This window comes from Denticeps clupeoides, chromosome 5 (assembly GCF_900700375.1).
Source record: "Denticeps clupeoides chromosome 5, fDenClu1.1, whole genome shotgun sequence".
Lineage (NCBI taxonomy): Eukaryota > Metazoa > Chordata > Actinopteri > Clupeiformes > Denticipitidae > Denticeps > Denticeps clupeoides.
In genome coordinates this window covers 32,982,888-33,003,739 of record NC_041711.1, presented here as the reverse complement: position 1 = coordinate 33,003,739, position 20,852 = coordinate 32,982,888, and the positions used below count along the sequence as shown (strand labels likewise).

The 20,852-nt window shown below is 47.6% G+C and overlaps 2 protein-coding genes across 7 annotated transcripts in view; one reads left to right on the top strand and one right to left on the bottom strand.

Moving 5' to 3' along the window:
* Positions 1-3,042, top strand: part of klhl32 (kelch-like family member 32) — a 16,635-nt gene extending 13,593 nt beyond the window's left edge. For 4 of the 6 annotated variants that reach the window (XM_028979101.1, XM_028979105.1, XM_028979103.1 and 1 more), the window contains 4 exons: positions 253-311; positions 1,077-1,281; positions 1,872-1,966; positions 2,055-3,042. In XM_028979101.1, the coding sequence (XP_028834934.1) occupies positions 253-311; positions 1,077-1,281; positions 1,872-1,966; positions 2,055-2,216 (521 nt within the window). In that variant the 3' untranslated portion in view covers positions 2,217-3,042. Of the gene's footprint in view, positions 1-252; positions 464-1,076; positions 1,282-1,871; positions 1,967-2,054 lie in introns of those variants that run through there. The other 2 variants (XM_028979104.1, XR_003749716.1) reach the window with 2 other exon arrangements.
* Positions 1,598-20,852, bottom strand: mms22l (MMS22-like, DNA repair protein). Its single transcript, XM_028979100.1, has 26 exons — positions 20,785-20,852; positions 19,086-19,265; positions 18,880-19,005; positions 18,746-18,798; positions 18,186-18,273; positions 17,930-18,107; positions 17,751-17,844; positions 17,307-17,437; positions 16,792-16,905; positions 16,548-16,718; positions 15,932-15,994; positions 15,743-15,862; positions 14,714-14,949; positions 11,997-12,506; positions 7,496-7,686; positions 7,268-7,418; positions 7,065-7,177; positions 6,644-6,786; positions 6,336-6,492; positions 5,737-5,900; positions 5,216-5,427; positions 4,526-4,692; positions 3,906-4,002; positions 3,651-3,818; positions 3,345-3,467; positions 1,598-1,687 (listed from the first exon to the last, which is right to left on the bottom strand). The coding sequence occupies exons 1-25, from the start codon at positions 20,796-20,798 to the stop codon at positions 3,392-3,394; spliced, it is 3,717 nt and encodes a 1,238-aa protein (XP_028834933.1). The 5' UTR covers positions 20,799-20,852; the 3' UTR covers positions 1,598-1,687; positions 3,345-3,391.

Genomic DNA, 20,852 nt, shown 5'->3' with positions numbered 1-20,852 from the left:
TTAATCAGGCAGAGGATAAATTCTCCTTAAAACTGATGTAAGGTGCATATACTTGGATGTGGGGATTGTTCATTTCTATTCATTTCTCTGTACGTGAAGTTATTCATACCCTATTTGTTCAAAACCTCTTACAAGTTCATTACTAGAGTTCATATAAGATATAAATATTTTAACACACCAAGAAAGAGAAAGAAATCATGATGTGTGAGAGGATGTGTGAAATGCATGTTGGCGGTGCTGTTTGTGTTACAGGTGGTGTGACAAACACAGCGCAGTATCAGAACAGACTGATGGTGTACGACCCAGTACAGGTAACCAAGACTCGGCGTGATGGAATGTAGCTAACGGTGCATCTGCAACGAAACAACACCGCAGAGCGCTAAAGTGACGCAGAGATGAAGAAGATGGATTTTTTTTGGAGAGAGAGAGAGAGAAAGAAAGAAAGAAAATACAGAGAGCAGGGGTGAGCGAGAGAGCGCAGAGGAGATAAGAGCGAGCACCTCATTGGTATTCACAGCAGGTCTACATTCACCTGCCAGGAACACCAGCCCCCCACTCACACTACCCTCAACAGATGGCCACCCATCAGCTCTCGGTGCACACAAATCCACACAAGCGCGCACACATGCACACACGGAGCAAACACTGAGATCTTTCCATGCAGCAAAGCATTCCGCACGAATATCTAATTTACTCCAGACGTCTCCTATTAAAAGTAAAACGGTTCTTTATTCAGGAGTACACTCAAACACACATTAAATGCTGTGGTAGAATTCATGTCAAGTGGTTGTACTAGATATTAAACGTGACATTTTTTACATTTGAAATGATCTTTCAGAGTATTTTATAGTTAAAACAGTTAAGCTGAAAACCGGGCAAACTAAAGGTGAAATAAAAATAAACAGCAAGTCACCTGACTTTCCAATAACCTTGACCAGTTTAGCAAATTCCCAGGTGCTATTGTAATGCTGTAGGTGTTGTAATGTGGATGAATTTAGCCTGTAGTATTAGTTACAATTCTGCTAGATATTAATATGTGTTATTGATTTTTATTTTTTTCCTCCTTCTCCGGGCAGGATCGGTGGTTGGCGCGAAGCCCCATGATTCAGCGCAGAGTCTACCACGTGATGGCTGCAGTCAGAAGGCAGCTGTATGTCCTGGGAGGGAACGACCTGGACTTTAACAACGACCGCATCCTGGTCCGTCACATTGACTCCTACCACATCGATGTGGACCAGTGGACACGCTGCACCTTCAGTCTTCTCACAGGTGTGGACACAGGTGGATCATTCCTTCATTCTGTTTCATCCCTACTTATTGTCATAATTGTCAGATGTGGCATCATAAAACATAATAGGTTTTGGAATATAAAATATGAGTTTAACATGTCGTCATTATCTTCCATTAGTATGAAATGGGTCTAATAATAATTAAGTACTATGGATTCCTGAACATAATATTTTCTTCATATTTTCCACTTTCATAAACACAATGTCTTACAAAAGTAAGTACACACATTTTTGTAAATATTTTATTAAATCTTTCCTTGGGACAATGCTGAAGATATGACACTTTCACACAATGTAAAGTAGTCAGGGATGCACTCAATTTTGTTGCCAGCGATTTAGATATTAGTGACTGTGTTGACTGTGTTGACAACGTAAAATAAGTTGTCTTCTGTGTTGTCCTATGGAAAGATAAAAATATGAACAAAAATATGAGGGGTGTACTCACATTTGTGAGATACTGTAAATATGTTACCAGCAATTGTTCAAATTCATATAGAAGGTACTATAATATTGTAGTTGTATTGTTTTGTGAGCCTTTATAGGCTACTCCAATAACTTGGCAATTTGCTTGACCTCAAATAGGACAAAACGAGGCGGGTGTAGCAGTCCATGATGACCGGATTTATGTAGTTGGTGGATACTCTATCTGGACAAATGAACCCCTAGCCTGCATTCAGGCGAGTAAACTGCACTGGTTTCTAATCTGAACGTAACATCAGTAAATGAGGTCAGTTCTAAGACAGTTTGTCACTTCCTGTGTGACAGGTGTTGGACGTGAGCACCGAGGGTAAAGAAGAAGTCTTCTATGGGCCAACGCTCCCATTTGCTTCAAACGGCATCGCCACATGTTTCCTACCAGCTCCGTACTTCACCAGTCCTAACCTACAGACTCTACAGATTCCCCATCACAGAATAGGTACTCTATAGCACAAAGACTGTCTGCGAGGAAAGAAAAAAAAAATTAAAACACTGCCCATTGCCACCAACTCAATTTCAGACACCTATTAAGCCTGTTCATATTAACACTGCCAATTCAGCTAGACCCGTCACTACGGGTACGGATTTTGGTTTGTGGGGAGGAGTAAATCCCTGGGGAGGAGCAGACATTTGTGCCAAAATTAATCAAGCATTATGTTTGTTCGCCGGCATGAAACGTAACTGTAATACTGCTATGACTGTACGTCACAACCCCATCACGTAATATGCAAATGACTGAGGTCACCATCAACTGAACAGTTTACTTTTCAGCTGTACCATTCGTCTCTGGCTGTACGTGTTTTACCTGCTCTTTTTTTAAAAAAGCTCTATACTTACTACACACTAACTGAGCTTTCAAAGTGGACTTGATGTATATGTGTCCATGCATACATGCTCAGAACTGCATCCCAGGGGCCTTGCCACAACTGTCACGCCTACAGTGGAACAAATGGATGTGAAGCGATATACCTTGTATAATGCGTAAAATCGGAAAATGTAAGACGTTCACGGTACTGAGCGAAGCCGCACATGCCTGAGGCAGCTCAAACAGTCTTCCAGTAATGAATTGTGAAAGTGTTTAATGGGCTGTTTCTTCTAAAAGGAGGTGAGCACGTGTGAAAACAAAGCCACTGCTACAAAACCACATATTGCAGAGAATCATTTTCAAGGACTGGTTTGTTTCAAACATTGCTTTGTAGCTGGACTTGCTGTAAATGGTTCTGAACAATACGGCGAATTTTAATGTAAGTGTATTTAATAATTTATTAAAAAGACTTTAAAAAAAATTGTAATGGTAGTGCTATTGTGCAACATGTTAACACATCTCTAATGTCTGGTTATCCAGGTGAAAGACCAGTGGTAGCTGTGCAATAAGGGAAGATGATTGACAGATATAATGGATCCCAATTTATAGATAAATTAACGATGCATGCAGTAAAAATACATTGCACACCTATCTATCTATCTATGTGTATATATATATATATATATATATATACACACACACACACACACACACACACACACACACACACACACAGAACATCAAAAACAAAGACCTGTTTTATATAAATGTACCAAGTGAATAATTCTGTAGCCGCTCCGCCGTGTGTTGGGTTTAAACATCACTCTGCGTTCAGGCTCACCATCTCTGCCTGGCCACACTCTCCCAGCTGGGACAGCAGTTTCTTGTAGGCGTTTCTATCACAAACACACACAGTAGGAGCCAAACACAATATCAATGAGACCGCAGAGGATCCAGGCAGCTCAGTGTGCAGCGTGTACGCACTGGGTGCTGTGTACAGCCAATCCTTCAGAAAGGACCGTTGTGCATCTACAGGATATGAATTTAGAATGTGAATTTTTGCCTGGTGAATGCAGTACCTTAGTGTCGTGTTCTTCCCCAGGCCCCGCTTTTGCTCGTTGTTCCTCAAATTCACAGACAGAACTGGAACGAGAACCTGTACTGAGGCGCGGTCCAGACCAGACACCATTTCTAGAACACTGTACACTTGCTGGTCATATACACCCTCATTCTCTTCAACAAAGGTCCTGCAAAAACAGACGTTCTCTCTTTCACTTCCATAGTAATACTAGAGCAACGCTCTATTCTGCATCATTAAAACAGACTCTAGTTACCTGAGGATGGTTGAAATCTGGTCACGCGGCCCCTGTGTGGCAGAGGCAATGGACCTCTCCACTATGAGCTGCAGGGCCTCAGTACTCCACCTCTTCACTGGTAAAATACAAGCAAATAAATGCAGCGCTGAATATTAATGACATTGAACTGCATGCACCCAGTGTGCGATGATGGTCTCAGGAATTACATTTAATTCTGCAAATCCACATGAAAATGTACATACTGAGGCGAGACCCTGGAAACACAGTGTCCTTTATTAGCATTAGCTATTTTGGGGATTCCTGCTATATATCAAAGCTTAACCTAGGGCCAGCATCAGTGAATAAGCAGATAATTCTGCAAAGCGGGTTGCCACTGAGCAAAGTACTGTCCCCACGAACTGCTCCCCGGGCGTCTTTCATGGCCTTCCAAGGGTGACTAAATGCCAAGGACACATTCCATTGTGTGCACCGTGTGCTGTGCATCACAATGACAATCACTTTCATTCTCACTTACTACACAACAAAGCACATAAAATAAAACTAAATCAAGAAAACCCACATAGTAATAGAGCAAAGAAAAAGAATTGCAGTGGGAGAACGAACACAGGAGGACAATCTGCCCTCCAACCAATGCTCACCCTGAGGCTCGCTGACCAGCATCAGACATCGCAGCACCGAGGGAAGGGGCACAGTCAGCAGGGCGGGGTCTGTGTCTCGGTTCCGTTTGAGAATCTCCAAAAGAAAGGCCAGAAATGCTGCAAGGCGAGGTGGAGGGCTGGGTCCTTTGAACTGCAGGAAGTTTTCACTATGGACACAGTCAAGAACTTTTTACATAAGAATCTGCACTTGTCCAGGCTGGAAACACTGGGCATCAATGGCTGCTCAGCATATGGTAAACACCAAAAAGTGTGTCCTCTGCTTTTAACCCATCACCCTTGGTGAGCAGTGGGCAGCCATGACAGGCGCCCGGGGAGCAGCGTGTGGGGACGGTGCTTTGCTCAGTGACACCTCAGTGGCACCTTGGCGGATCAGGATTCAAAGCGGCAACCTTCTGATTACGGGGCCGCTTCCTTAACCGCTAGGCCATGTGGATGAGTGGGTGCGTGCAAGGGTGTCTGAAAAAATGGTTTGTAAAGAATGGTTGAGTAACACAAGGGTTTGTTATTCAACCACTCTGGGACCAGCGAAATATGAGGGAGGTGGTCGTAGTGTTATGGCTATTTATGATCATGTACAATCTGTTCTGGCTATGCCTATACTAGCCTGATATGTATTGCGTTCATTTGTAATAGATTGTCAGTACATTGATCTTGAGCGACAACAGTTACCTGAGAACCTGCAGGATGCTCCGCCTCAGTCCCACCCCCTGGGGGCTGGGCACCACCTCACAGGCAGCGAGCAGGACTGGGTGATTGGCTATGACAGAGATGGACGCTGTGGCTGGCAGGAAACGGCCCAAGTATTGGGAGATGACGCTACGCAGCTGCTGCTTCAGATACGGCCCCTGAGACTGGGACACGCCCGCAGAGACCGACAGACCCTGCAAAAGGAAAAAAAGATGCTGTCCAACCTTAAAAAGACGCCCCCTGTCCGTATCAGTGTAAGTGCTAAAGGAATGGACTGATTTCATTCATGAAAAACAAGCCTTTAAAACGAATAATTTACTATTTAAACTGCTGAGGGTGAATGTGTTTTTGGTGCCATTCTAATCTCTAGACCGTTCTTCTTCCAGCCCGTGTTCAATTGAATAACTATACCATGCTAGTGCTAGTAGGCAGGTTTTAGTGAAGTCATTTTTATGGGAATGTCTGAATTCCAAGGTTGGCGTTGGGCTCAGCAGTGGCCTCACCTGTAAGTACAGTGGCAGGCTCTCCTTAAGTGCAAGTAGCACTTGAGCGGGCGGGTCCTGCTGCAGTAACAAGCGGGGCAACAGCAGCGAGTCCACAATGCGGAACAGGAGCTGCTGGGCCTTTAACGTGGCCAGCATGGCGCTCCAGTGCTTGACTAGATAACCTAAAACAAACGCACCAAGCATTAGCGCATACGTTTCACTGGCATCTGACCACAGCACAACATCTCCATTCCCAAAATCCCATTCACAATAGTAGCCTAGCGGGTAACACAATCGCCTATGAACCAGAAGACCCGGGTTCAAATCCCACTTACTAGCATCGTGTCCCTGAGCAAGACACTTAACCCTGAGTGTCTCTAGGGGGGACTGTCCCTGTAACTACTGATTGTAAGTCGCTCTGGATAAGGGTGTCTGGTAAATGCTGTAAATGTAAATAACTATGGATGAATGGGTTAATGGGTGGCCAAGTTCAGGATTACTGGTCCAAGGTGGGCCAGTAAATAAGATGTCAGTAAGCATGTAGCCCAGTGATAAACAGTGTGACATGAAGAAACCCAGTTCCTCCAGGCCACAGTTCCTGGCCCACAGATACCTACCCACTGCCCAGTATGCCAGATGTAGGCCCTCCTGGTTCTTGTTAAGCAGGTAGGGTTTGATGTACTTCAGAATGTCTCCCACATACTCCAGTGCCTGGGTAACCATGGCCGAGCGTTCAGACAGCACCTGCAGACCGGAGTACACCCTCCCCACAGCCTGAGAGACACAGAGAAGGTTGGATATATTGATTATGGCTTACCTTTCATCTTCGTCTCACCCGTATCTCACGTTGATTATTTTGCAATAATATGTTTCCAGTAATGTGCCAATGTGCTTTTATTAATTTAAGGCATTTACGGCGCACAACCTTGATGAACATGGCCAGTGCTGGTCTGGGTTCTGTTGGAACAGCTGAAGCCAGCAGACCAGCTTTTTGTAGTACTGACTCAACGTCTGGCAACCTCAGAACAAGCCTGGTCAGCTCCACCAGCTGCTCATCCAGAGTCCTACCTGGAATTAACACACACACACACACACAGTTACTTCCAATTTCAACAATGTACACTTACGAGATGCAGCGTATCTGCTACTACGGTTTATCAGACGGCATGTTTCGGCCAGATATCATTTAGGTGTGGGAGTGTTATGAACACAACTGGCGTGTAAGGGTACCAGGCACACCTGTGTTTAAGTGATTTTTATACACATCCACCCAAAAACGACCCCTAAAAGGTTCATAATGCAGCACCCAAGATATCACTAGCTTGTACGATGACACGTTTTTTTACCTGCCCGGCTGTCAGAGCCATCGTTGTTCTTGTGGAGGTGCTGCTGCAGGACGCAGCGCAGCCACGTGCGCACACACAGGCCCTCAGCCGAGCTGGCGCACGACACCACGTCCCTGCAGGTGTGTGGAGAGAGGAGTCGGTCAGATGTCACGTCAGATGTTATCAACGTGACTCCGGTCCTCCTAGTAGCACCGCACTCTGACCCGTTCTGCAGCACGTGGCCGAGGAAGCGCGTCGCGTGTAAAGGGTGGAGCATCTCATCCCAGCCAAAACACTGCATGATGGACTGGACCGGGTGGGGCTGCAGGTCACGGGGGGCGGAGCTCGGCATGTCCAACGCCAGTCGGGTAAACCCTAAATAACCAGTAAACACCGCAAATCAAACAAGCGGCCTGAGAGGAGGGCCGCGCTCAGCTGGACACGTCACTGACCGGCGGCGGCGTCCGCCAGCTGGGCCGGGGGGGTCTGGGAGAGGCGGAGACTGCGCAGGAAGGGGTAGAAGTGGGCCCACAGCGCCGAGGCGACCGCCAGGTGGCGCTCTTTAGCCACGCTGGGATGAGGAGCCCAGGGCGGGGAGGGGCCAGCGGAGTGTCCAGGACGGGAGACACGGCGGTGCACACAGCTGTATGATGGACAGAGAGAGAGAGAGAGGGAGAGAGAGAGAGAGATATTCAGGAGATCAGACACGGGCTCCAGTGGTTTCTATCACTGCCAATACTCTGTTCATCGATCACTTTTTAATATCTCTCCTCCTCCCTGTATTACTTCCCTCCGCATCCTCTTTACTTCTCCTGTCTCGCATCTCCTTGTCTTTCTCCCTCCATCCCTCCCCACCACCTCTCAGCGGGGATTATAGCGCGTGTGTTGGTGCGCCGGGCGGCAGCGCGGCGTTGTGGGGGGAGAAGGCCGGGCTCTAGGCCCGTAGCGGCTGGCATTAGCCCCGATAAGCAGCTGAAGGAGCTGTAATCTCATTTAGACTGGAGATGATCCTCCTGTCCCACCATTCTGAGGGATGAAAGAGGGAACGCGGGGGAGAGGGTCACACTCACTCACTCACACACACACACACACACACACACACACACACCCTCCGTGCCTTCCAGCAAGGTTGCATCTAATCCAGAGAGAGCTGAGACAATCGATTAGAGTCTGAATTCATTAGCCTCGTTACTGCGGAATGGGCCTTTCACACACATCAGCCCTCATTCTACAAGACATCGTCAGAGACCCCACTTAATCCCCCTCGGTGCAGCATCTTACAACACACACACACACACAAACAGCATGATGCACACACATGCAAACCACATCCAGACACACACACTGGAGCTAGAATTTAATCCTCCTAACAGGGATGCCTTACGACGGGCAGACGTCTGTACCACAGCACCTAAACTCCCATAAACACACACACAGGAACAGCCTCATCTCCAACACACACACACACACACACACACATTACACCCTGGACATAAACCTCTATTTTGGGTGAGGACGGAAGGCCCAGTGGTGCAGCACCGGCCATTTCTTCTGACAGAGGAGGAGGAGGAGGGAGAGGAGAGGAAGCAAGTGAGAAGGGAGTGAGACCGTGTGAGAAACAAGACAGGTGGAGAGAAAGCAGAAATAGAGAAGAGAGGGGAGAGTCATCTGACCCATCGAGACTGTTTTCTTCTCACATCACCGATAGTTTGGTGAATTGCTTTTCATCAATTTTTAATAAACACACAAATCCATCTGAAATTCCTCATTGGTGTAATATAAATAAATGACTTTGCATTTAACATGCAGCGTGTTTGAATGCATCAGAATGATTAAAAGTTCTGAGAGTCGGTTTACTAGCAGATATGGTCCTACGATGAATGGCGACTGTGGACACCAGTTCTCATTACATGTACATGAAGTGGATGCACAAGTTAAACTCTGGTCAGACAGCCAAGGTATCTGGTGATAATGGTATTGCTACACTTGTCCATGTGACATCGAGAAAAGGGGATTTCAAACGTCCAGAAAGAGCAAGTGGGGTGTGTGAGAGCTGTCAATCACGCCAGCGGATCATCTAATTAAAAAACATCATCAATAAGCGTAGGGCTGGTCGATATGTCATAAAAATCATATTTTTAAATATCTTAAAAAGTCAATTTAAATGTAACTGCTTTTGAAAGAATAACATGTGTAGAATAACATCTGTAGTTCTTTAAAAACCTTTAAACTGTAGATTGAAGGATCACTAGTCACTTTTAGAGGCTGATTGGCGCTTGGCCTCAAACGTAGACGCCTGTATCTGCCAACGGGCTTTTTAAAGATCTGCGGAAACCTTCGCACAGGTGACACGACTCATCTCCCATTGGCCAAATTTATATCGCATACCGTTTATACCTAAATAACCGCTTATCCTCTGGTTTTCTGAAATAGATACAAAACCAGCAACGATGGCTTGAGATGAGAAGTTAGTTCCTCCTCTAGAACATAAAAGTCGTCCTTCAGTGCTTCTATCTGATTAAAGAAATAAATTCAGGAGACTGACGTAACGTTAGCAAACGCTCCCCTATGTGCTATGTCTATTATAGTGATCACATCAGGCCTATGAGATCAGAAATTTTCATATTTTAAGGAGGTCAGATTGATTTTTTTCTATAAAAAAATATTCATCTGCAGTGATGTTGCATGTAAAAAAGAGCAGGAGCAACGGAACTGAGCTGAGGAGGCCAGTAGAGAGACATCGGTCCCCTCGCCGTGACCCTATGGGACATCGGATTGTTGTTGGTTGGTTGGTTGTGGAGGGACGTGGGCAAATCAGTAGGAGGCGGAGCTGATTAATTGATCAGAGAAGACTCGATTAGCAGGCCGGCACATGCCACCATCACGCCACAGGGTCTCCGTAGCGACTGCCACTCTGAGCACATCCTTTGTCACACGGGGTTCTCATTCAGAGCGGAACAGGATCATGGGAAGGAATCCGATGTGGGGAATTAGAGGCTGATTGGCGCTTGGCCTCAAACGTAGACGCCTGTATCTGCCAACGGGCACACAACCCGCGCCTACCCGCTCCTCCTAAAAGGCTAATTTCACTAAGACTTTCACCACCACCTCCCCGTGTAACGGCCGTAATAAAGCCATGACCAAATCCGCAGCACTACATAATTACAGATTAATTGTGTCAGTGAAAACGCATTAATCACGTAGATACAACAGGACCGCAGGAGCGGGGAATTAAGGCTCATTTGGACAGGCCCATTTAAGAGCTGTTTTGGTGGTGAGATGAACTGATTTGGGAGCCCATTTCACTCCTTACTCGCTCTCTTTCTGCACCTTATTGGCCATTAATGTGCAAATTAGTGCCCTCCAACCCCACGGTGCCACCAGGAACTCAAGGAATTAGTGACGTTAAGGAGACTTTTTAGTTTTAGGGGCCACCGCTGAAATAAGAGAGGATGCTTATCATTCACCTTGGGATGGCTGAGAGTGTGTGGCTGGGTTGGTGACATGAACAGTGACATGTGCAAACACGCACACGCATACACATTCACCTTTTGGGCCCATGCTTGGGCCGAGGACGTAACGAACACCCGTGTCCCCTCTGTGAACTGGAGGTTCAACACTGCCACCGTGGCCCTCTCACTCCTCACCCGGACCCCAACGCCACTCCCTGGCTGCCGCGCGGACCCCAGGTGGAAACTCTACACGGGCCCCGTCCAGCACCCGCGCAGGGTGACTCAGGGGCCATGGTCCCAAGAGGTCTGGACAGAGCGGCCTATCTCAACGCCACTGCAGCTACCGCACAATCCCACCATTGTGGGGGTGAAAGATGAGGTCATGGAAGACCCCATGGCCTCGCTGAGATATGAGCTTCAAAAGGGACCCAGGGGTGTCTATCAGAGCCTGTGTGATTTGTGTGTGTGTGTGTGTGTGTATGTCAGGGCCCTTACACATTTCCGTGACTTTTCCATTACTGTAAGGCTACTTTTCATGACTCCAAATGTGCAGAAAAAAAGCTCAAATTTACCAAAATATTGTTGAACCCTGAAAAGCTTAACCTATAAATGACAGTGTTTCGAGTCCCCATCATGTTCGGGCATAGATCATCAGCTGTAACCTTCATGCCTTTTAAAAGGAGACATGCGACTGGTGGTGCTGGAGTACGGAAGCAACGCCGGCAGCACCACGTGACGATATTACAGACCTGCGCTAGTTTTAAACGCAGAAAGTAGTTTAATACTGGTTCTAATTATAGGGGTGAAAGGACTGTGCACATGGGAAGTGGGCATGTGTGAGTTTACCAGAATCTTTGTGATAAAATGCAAATAATTCTTAATTATCCATGAAGACCACAGCCCAGTCTTGCTCATTACACCTGTCGCTTTATTAATAACTTAAATTCTGCTCATAAGGTTGTATTCATGATAAAAGTACGGAATCGGGATTATTTAGATTTAAGATCTTTAAAGTAACTACATTTCTTGATTAATCAGTTTGAATGCTTATAAGACTCACTTATAAAAAAAAAAAAAAAAAGTGGGGCAGTGGTGGCCTAGCGGTTAAGGAAGCGGCCCCGTAATCAGAAGGTTCGAATCCCGATCCGCCAAGGTGCCACCGAGGTGCCACTGAGCAAAGCACCGCCCCCACACACTGCTCCCCCGGGCGCCTGTCATGGCTGCCCACTGCTCACCAAGGGTGATGGGTTAAATGCAGAGGACACATTTCACTGTGTGCACCGTATGCCGTCACATGTGACACACAGCAGCACAATCACTTCACTTCTCCCTCATCCTTCAGAGCACTACCACTAGCATGTCTGGACTGACCTGAGGAGACGTGTCACACTGGGAATTAGGGAAGAGACGCTGGAGAACTGTACAGGGTCACCGCCATTCCTGATTGGGGATGAACGGGACCGGAGCTGCATGACTGAGTGTGTGCACGCGGTCCACTCACTGGAGCTGGCACAGCGCGGTCTGTAGGACCCCGAGGGCAGAGCTGAGCTCTGATTGGCCGCAGGCCGGCAGCAGCAGTCCGAAGCCCTCGTTCAGCAGCTTCTCTTCTGACTGACTGAGGAAGCTGCTCATCTCGAACACCTCGGCCAGCCCCTCCAGGTAGGCGCCCAGCGGCAGCCAGAGGGCGAGCTTGCGCGAGGGCTCGGTGGTCTTCAGGTAGAACTCGCGGGCCACCTCGCTGAACCAGGCGGCCAGGCGGGCGGCCAGCGGCCCCACGTCCAACCCCCGCTCCAGGTGCAGCAGAAGCAGGCCGAGCTGACCCCTCCAGACCAGAGCGCGCTGAGGCGGGGCCGTGGGAGTGGCCAACCGCAAAGACAGGAGGTCGCAGGCACGGGCGGTGACGTCCTCCAGCTCTGCACGGCGCGCCAGAACCAGGAATAAGAGCAAGAAGTTCATCAGCCCCGCCTCGGACAGCTCTGCCATCCGCCGCTGGTGAAACTTCGAGTAGACTCTGCAAGAGAACATATAACATAATGATCATTTTAAAAAGATGCCAAATTATTTAATCGATTAGAAGTTCACATTGTTTACAAGTTTTGCCATCGTCACCGGGATGGTAGCGGCCTAGCGGGTAACACACCCGCCTATGAACCAGAAGACCCAGGTTCAAACCCCACTTACTACCATCGTGTCCCTGAGCAAGACACTTAACCCTAAGTGTCTCCAGGGGGGGACTGTCCCTGTAACTACTGACTGTAAGTCGCTCTGGATAAGGGCGTCTGGTAAATGCCGTAAATGTAAACGATGCTCTATCAAGCTCCAAATATGGAGCTAAATATCATGCATTCATTTTTCCATTAGTCTCAATTGTAGATTTTTTTTAAATAGTAAAATCAGTCATTAAGGTCCAAAAGTAACTATCCGATGACAATTCCCTGTCTTTTCCTGCTGGTTTGATGCAGTAAACCTGGACTGATTCTGCTGTGTACGGACGCGTGTACGGACGCGTGTACGGACGTGCAGGGGTAGCGTGGAGCAGCGTTTGATCCTCCAGGCGCCGTGCTGAAATGCCTTTAAAGATCATGCTAAATGTCAGAAACACTCAGCCGCTCAGCGGTAGCCGGCCTGTCGCACAAACAGGTTTACCGCGGCGCCGGGCGGAAATCGATACTCCCCTCCGTCCTCCGAGCGGCCGAGCGGCCGCCCCGACGCTCCGAGCTGTTTGCCCCCCCTTCGCGGAGCAGCCTGCGGCCTCCATCAGCACGCCCAGGTGAGCCCAGCTGGAGGCGGGCCGTGTTTGTGTGTCTATGTGCCGCGAAGATGAAGGATGGAGAAGGATGAGAGGACGGAGACTAAACTAAAAGATGGAAGAGAGACACACGCAGGGAGAGAGAGAGGGGGGGAGAGACGAAACTTGTTTGTTTATCCCGGGCGGCTTTCGCTCGGCGGGCGAGCAGATGCCGGCGTTTGGTGGCGAGCCGGTCTGAGCATGCTCCCTGCCGCTCTCATTAATGCGCGGCGCGCCAGGCCCACCCGTCGGGCTCCTGACGCGTTCTCTGCTCTACCCCTACGCAGCCGCACCCCCGGGGGGACTCGCCGTGGGCCTCTGGAAGCGGCCCAGCCCGGCCCGGCCCCTGCCAACGCGGCACTGGAAACCCCCGCCGCCTTCGTTAAGCAGAATTAACCACCACGCTCGTTAGCTAATTAGCCTTCCTGTCTGCTGCGAGGCTGAGAACGTTCCAGACAGAGGGAAATCATTATCCGGATTTATCCACGGCAGCCTGGCACTGGTGCCCTGTTGGGGGCCGGACTGGTTCGGTCCTTTGGTTCTGGTGATTGGCAAGGGCCGCATGTGCCAAGCAGGTGTGGGCTGAGTTTGCCACACCCTTCTGGGAGAACATCACGTTCAAATATCAAAAGGCCTCTGAGGGTGGTTGCAACGATTTGTCCACCATAAACACACATCATACTCCAGAGGGACAAAATCTCTGGTAAATGACAGGATGATCGCCGTCCAGGACTACTTTGGGGACACCTATCCCATCCATCAATTACCAGTGTCTGACCAGAGGTAGGGTGGGCATGGGACAACCTCTGAACAGCGATCACTGATGGAGGCTCATCAGACACCACTCGTCAGAGCCACGGCTGGGGTGGGAGTAGTCCAGAGTGGCATCAGTTATGTGGTCAGGAAGTTCATGCATGACTAGAAGATGCCAAATATCTGTATATGACAATGGTCCTCAATTTTAATGGAACAGTGTAGTGTTATAGTTCAATAAACAGTTCATTGTTGGGAGTCTTACACCTTTTTACAAAAGAATATCCATGACTTTTAAATTATACTAAGGCAAATTTTAATGAAATTTCTGTGCAAATTTGAAGACAAAAAAACAGAACAAAAACACACACACACAAAAAGTGTGTTGAAGCATAAATCATAAGCTGTAATTTACATGACTTTTAAAAAGGAGAGGGGCTGGAATATGGAAGCATGTGGCGTGACGTGGTTCACTACGTAAAGCCAGCAAAGATACTCCAGGCCTGCGCTAGATTTAAACGTTGTAGTTGTAAACATAGAAAAATGTTTCTCGCGTGGTTTGTATATAAGTATTAGATATAGGACAATACAGCATGATAACAGACCGCAAAAATCTTACAGGCACTTAATGCAAGTAACGGAAAGAAGTTCCGGAAAACGTAAGGCCACCTTCTCACCTGCCCTTGATCTGCCTCCAAGGTGCTCCTCCTGCGTTCTCCTGACTCAGGTGCAGGGCCAGGACATGCAGGAAGATGTGGAAGGAGTTGGTGGAGCGGTACAGCTGGGTGTGTTCAGCGGAGCTTAGTGGGGCGGGGGAGCAGCAGCTCTGGGCCAGATCCAGCAAGGACAGGGGACTCCTGCTCACGCTGCCCAGCCCAGTTACACCCAGCCAGGGAATGGTGAATGGGGTATTCTGGAAGGTGGAGAGCATTAGGACCGTAGCAGTGCATCTACTGGGAATGTATTGGTATGCATATATGCCCGCCTAATTCAGGATTCCCGCTAGACAATTAGCTGTCTAATTGTCAACCTAAATAGTGAACTAGGGCTGAAACGAATATTCAAGTTACTCGAATACCAAAAATATTTGAGGTGCATTCTTTAGTCGAGACTCAATTTGTTGCATGACTTCCGCTTTGTAGACTGCTGCGCAGAACCAGCATCGTTGTTTTAATTGAAGCACATTTCAAAGTTTTATGGCAGTGGTGAAAAATCAAGATATCTGTGAGCTTAAAAGGTTGCAGCACCTGAAACAAAAGCATCCACACGCAAACGTCTGGGGGCTTCTACAAGGCATCATATTTTTATGATTACGTCAATCAGCCTTGGGCATTTTCCACGTTCAATAAAATGGCAGGAATTAGCATCTTTTTGGAGTGACTTTGCCTTACTTTGAAAATGACACACGGCTGCCAGACATGTCAAGTCAAGTTCCCAGAATCTCCCACATATTGATGCCTGCAAACTGCATAAAATATCCCAAAACCTAGACGTTTTAACGTCTGCATCGCACACTCACACGATAGAATAAGGGAGTGAGGGAGAATGAGAGTGTGTGGATCACTGCGTGTGTTCTATGTGAAAGTGATGCATTTCACTCACTGTCTTTTATAAGCACATGAATGAAACTATTGAATCAATTCACTATTTGCGCTCCTAAGTTCTTGAAAATTAATTTTGCATAATAATCATCAAACTGAGCTCACCAGGTTCTTGCTGTAGTATTCCCAGAGAGTCGACACCACGCTCACACTGGGCATCCACAGGAGGCTGAGATGCAGGCAGCAATGAACGTACATCCGGATCTGCTCCTCCTGAACACACCCCTACAAACACACCCAGAGCGCTCATTAAATTCATAAGACTGCCCAGCGGCGTCAACGATATCAACTCACCGTCGCACCACAGCTCTTCTTCAACAGCTCGCCAATAAAGCTCCAGTTGTCCTCTAGCTGATTCTGCAGCACACAAGAGAAACAAACCCAAACACGGTTCCTATTAATATCCTCCGACTGCTGAATTGTCAAGACCGTATCACTCAGTGGTCAAGTGGTTAGGCCTAAGCCACAGCCAAGGGTGATGAGCAGAAAAAATGAAATATCCCCGTTCAGAGGTTTTCAAGATACTTATCGATACCAATGATGCTCAAATTCAGTTTCAACGACATTTTATTTTATGCTCAATGTGTTAAAATATTTAAAAAGCTGATTACTTTTTTTTCCCTTTGAGAGGACAGATACTTACAGGCATCAGAAATGCCGGGGCTACATGTGTAGTTATTATTTTAATTTTCATTATGAAAACCATCATCATCACACACTCACAAACGTGACGTGAAATTTTAACAGACTCAATCTTGGCAGCAGCCTGGAAGCCTGCAAATCACATTAGCCAGTAACATGATGCGATGCGTCATGTTGCATTAGACAGCCAACCACCAGCGACTTTAGATCCCCACAACACCTCAGCTGTGAGCCCGGTGAAATTTCACATCTTCAGCAGTAGCTGTACCTCACTCTGCAGGGCGCCACTGCGGTTATACTGTCCCAGCTCAGCCAGGTGAGTGACCAGCCACCATGTGAATCCTACAGGATCTTTGCACGTAGTGGGGAGCTGCTGTTTCCCCGGTGCTTCTCCCTTCACAAGATCCTGCAGCAGGGGGTTCACGTAGCCCCAGAAGGACTGGAGGGTGACAGAAAATGGATGTCAGCAAATTGTACGTCTGTGCTGTGTGTCTGTGCTCTTGTTATCTCACCTGTGTGTGCATCACTTTGCTCCTATACTCCGACAAGTGTATAAGCAGGATCCACAGCTCTTTTGTGCACAGACAGTGATAGTGGTGACTGGAGATGGCTTCCGTCGGCCTCACCTTGTCACACAGAAAGGGGGGCGGTTATACGTGCATGCTTGGAAGACTGTTAGCCATATGCATACTTAAAAAAAAAAAAAAAAAATTGAAAAAGTGAAGTGATTGTCACATGTGATACACAGCAGCACAGCACACGGTGCACACAGTGAAATTTGTCCTCTGCATTTAACCCATCACCCTGAGTGAGCAGTGGGCAGCCATAACAGGCGCCCGGGGAGCAGTGAGGGGGGGGCGGTGCTTTGCTTCCTTAACCGCTAGGCCACCGCTGCCCCTAGCACGACGCTGCCCTCTTCGTAAGGGGCTTGTCCGGGATTTGACCCCGGGACCTCTCACACCCTAAGCGAAAATCATACCCCTAGACCAACGGGCCACCATTACTTGCGTCTCGCACACATACACACCTTGCTGTACTTGTTCATAGCCAGGCTTATGAGGTCACAGAATAAAGCATTGAGGTGTTCTTCAAAAAGGCTAATGCTGGTGAGGTTTTCTCCTGACAGATTCATGAACTCGTGCGCATACACCACCTGACCTGAAGAGAAAAGAAATCCCAAAATCACATTCATTTGACATCAAGAAAATCTCGCTTTCAGTTTTAAAGGGATTTACAATATATTGTGAAAACTTTTGAACTATGAGAGTATTTGAGAGTTAAAATGACATTAAATAATTATCCTCACTTTAATTTTTTTCTTTGCATTCGTCTTTATCCTCCTGACTCATCTTCTCCTACATGCATCCTTCCCCCACACAGTTATCGAGAGCACTCTTAAAAATCCTGCCTTCCTCCAAAAATCTGCTCAGGACACCCACAAGGGTCACTGTGCCTTGCCAACACCACCTACCCAGCATCTTCTGCCCCAGGAGGTGCAAAATCTCCAAGACGGACCAGTGTATGTCCAGATGCAGGTGCAGCAAGTGCCAGGATGGTGGAAACAGCTTTAAAAACAGCACAATAAAACACATTCAGCCACACGCTGAGGGGGAAAAAATGATATCAGAAATAATTCTAAGAGCACAGTACCTTGCCCTGATGATGTATGGTCAAGGCGCTCTGAACACTAGCAGGCAGGTCCTTGAGACGTCCAACGAGAAGTGTGACTCCAAACAACTCCTCCACGAGTGCGGAGGGCAGCTGAGCTTCCAGATCCTCATAAGGGTGTGATGGGCTTTCATCCATTGCCCTTGGAGGCTCTAGAAACCTACAAAGCAGGTCAAAAAGTCCAAACAGTGACTGCTAGAGACACAAGGTCATATCTGGTGCATTAAAGTCGCTTTACCTGCATATGAAGACTTTCACATATTGCAGGAACAGCACACACTCATTTCTGATGTCATCTGCTTCAGGATGTAGGCTACTTGCTTGTACTGAAAGAGTCCGTACGTTAAACCATTATGATGTACGCCAAATATTCAGAGCCGGCATTAGTCTGGGTTGATCCCAATCGAAACGGACATCGATATATAAAGGTCTGAAGGCACCCAGAGTGGAGAAGTGATCTCTCCACACAGGGCTGCATAATACCGGTCCTATTGAAGGAAAGCCTGATCAACTGGAGTGCTGTGAAGTGTGCATGCTTCGTGAGTATCCACGATACGCGAGCATCCAATAGACAAGATGCATTTGGAGACGAATCACAGGGTGTCTTTAAAACACAGATTGAAGACATGGTACTTTAAAACATTCTTAGACGAGCACTTTCCATATTTATTCTACATGAACTGGCGTCTGCATATTTTCATGGATAGTGACTTCAGAGTCGCTCTGGATAAAGGTCTGACAATTGTTCCAAATGTAATGCCAAGTCTGAAGAGCCTCATATAGTCTCATAAGTCTCACCAAAATCATGGGAACTAGACTGCACCAATGTCTCCAGCCGTAGCACTTTCTGTCTGAAAAGAGAGGATAAATATAAAGTTTGACAACTGGCACTCATGTCTAATCTTTAAAAAGAAAACCCACCACAGGCTTACCTAAATAAACCAAACAAGAGTCTGGTGGATTCAACCAGGGCTGTTTCAGTCACCCAAGGGAAGCCGAAGATGTCAACAGAGTCCGTCTCAAAATCTCCTGGTGCTGGGTCGAGTTTTAAGAGGAGTCTACGCACGTGGGGAATTGAAATTAACATTTCTTTCCACTTTAACATGAATACGCAGTTCGACTTCAGCAAAAACCGCACCGTTTCAGTTCTCCTCTGCTGATGTATCCATCAAAGGCCAGTTTCCCGGACTCGTCGCGGCCAGGTTCCCAGGCGCAGGAGAAGCAGGGCTGCCGGGCTGATGCGGGGTCACAGTGGCTCTCTCCCGCAAAAGGCGACACGGGCGGTGTGAGGGACTGGCCGAAGTCGTCTTCCATTTCTCTGGAGAGCGAGCAATAACAAACTATCTGTCAGGGTTCTCAGTCATCCATTTACAGCATTTCAATGGCCACTGGACTTGTTATGGATCCATGACTATGTTTCGCCTGCCATTCCAAGCTCTCTGGAATGGGCGAAACGTTGTCAAGGATCCATAACAAGTCCCTGCAAACCCCACTTAGCCACTATTTGTATATACGGTGTACACAATGGCCATTTAAAATGACCATAACGTTCTATGTATCGAATAATGATTGCAGCGTATCGCAGAAACAACTGCGGCATATTAACAAGTCTGTGCGTTTGGCACTGTAGGTTCTGGTAAATGTATTATAATCAGCACACAAACTGGCTAACCGCTCAGCTAACAATCATGAGCAACATGCCAGAGAAAGCACGAACAAACTATGCTACTAAAAGCAGAAACCCGTACGGCGTGTTGCTCATCCAAGATGTCCTGTTTATGAATTTAATTACTTTTATCGCCTTTCCTCACCAATGTTTACGTTCCCTAATCGGCGCCGAGTTCAAGTCTCTCCCGCGCTGCCGGATGGGCCTACGGCGCATGCGCACTGGCGTCGACGCGGCCCCTGATTGGCTACAAGCTGCACGGAGGAGGCGGGACCGAATGAACGAAACCGCGGGAAAACACGGTTAAATATGAGGTTAGTGGTGGGTTGAGAGTATTGCACTGGTCTGGTGTATTATGAGGCGATTATTATTATTTATTAATTTAAAACTTATATATATTTGATCCTAAATGAATAATAAATTTTGGTTTGGTCTTTTGCATTTTTGGGCGAGTTGTCAGAAACATCTCGTATATTGTCTGTCTCTCGGGCTCAGGTTAGATGCGATCTGTGCGTATGGAAATTACGTCTAATTAAAAAAACCAGCGCATCGCAGTTAAAGTAAAAATTGGACCCGGACAAGCCCCGATTTCCATATGCAGATCCGTCCGCGCCAACAGCCGCTTTCGCCATCACACTATGAACGTCTTCCCGGCTATTTCCGAAACGCAGTGGGGACCCGGGGGGGACCCGGGCAGCGGTCGCTCGTCTGCAGCGGATTTTGGGGGTTTATTTCAATCATTTCCCCCCCAGACAGACTGGCGGACCACGAACGCAGGACGGACCGCTGTAGTAATGCCTATAGTCCGCTGTTCGCATCTCGTAATGGCGACAGGGAGTGAATCAGAAGTCACGTTTTTATACCGATAAGTGTCGATTTTTTTTTAAATGTATATATATATATTTGGAGAGCGACATATTTTCCTGGGCGCGATTCGGCATTTCAATGCGAGAAAAGTCGTGCGGAAGATCGCCGGATCGTGCGGAATCAGGTAAGGCTGCTGCTCCCGACCGCGGTCGTTTCTGGCGTTAACGGGCGTGTAAATGTCACACTCGCCGCGTAGCCCGCGCGTCCTGGATTGAGCCAGACGTCCTCCATGCGCGACAGGCTGCTCCCCAACTTCCGAGCAGCGCGCGTCATTATGAGCCCATCCCCGGCCTGTTTATTCTACCTATTATATTCCATTTAGGCCCGCCGCGTCCGTCGCAAAGAATCCGATTCTGCCGACGTGAATAATTC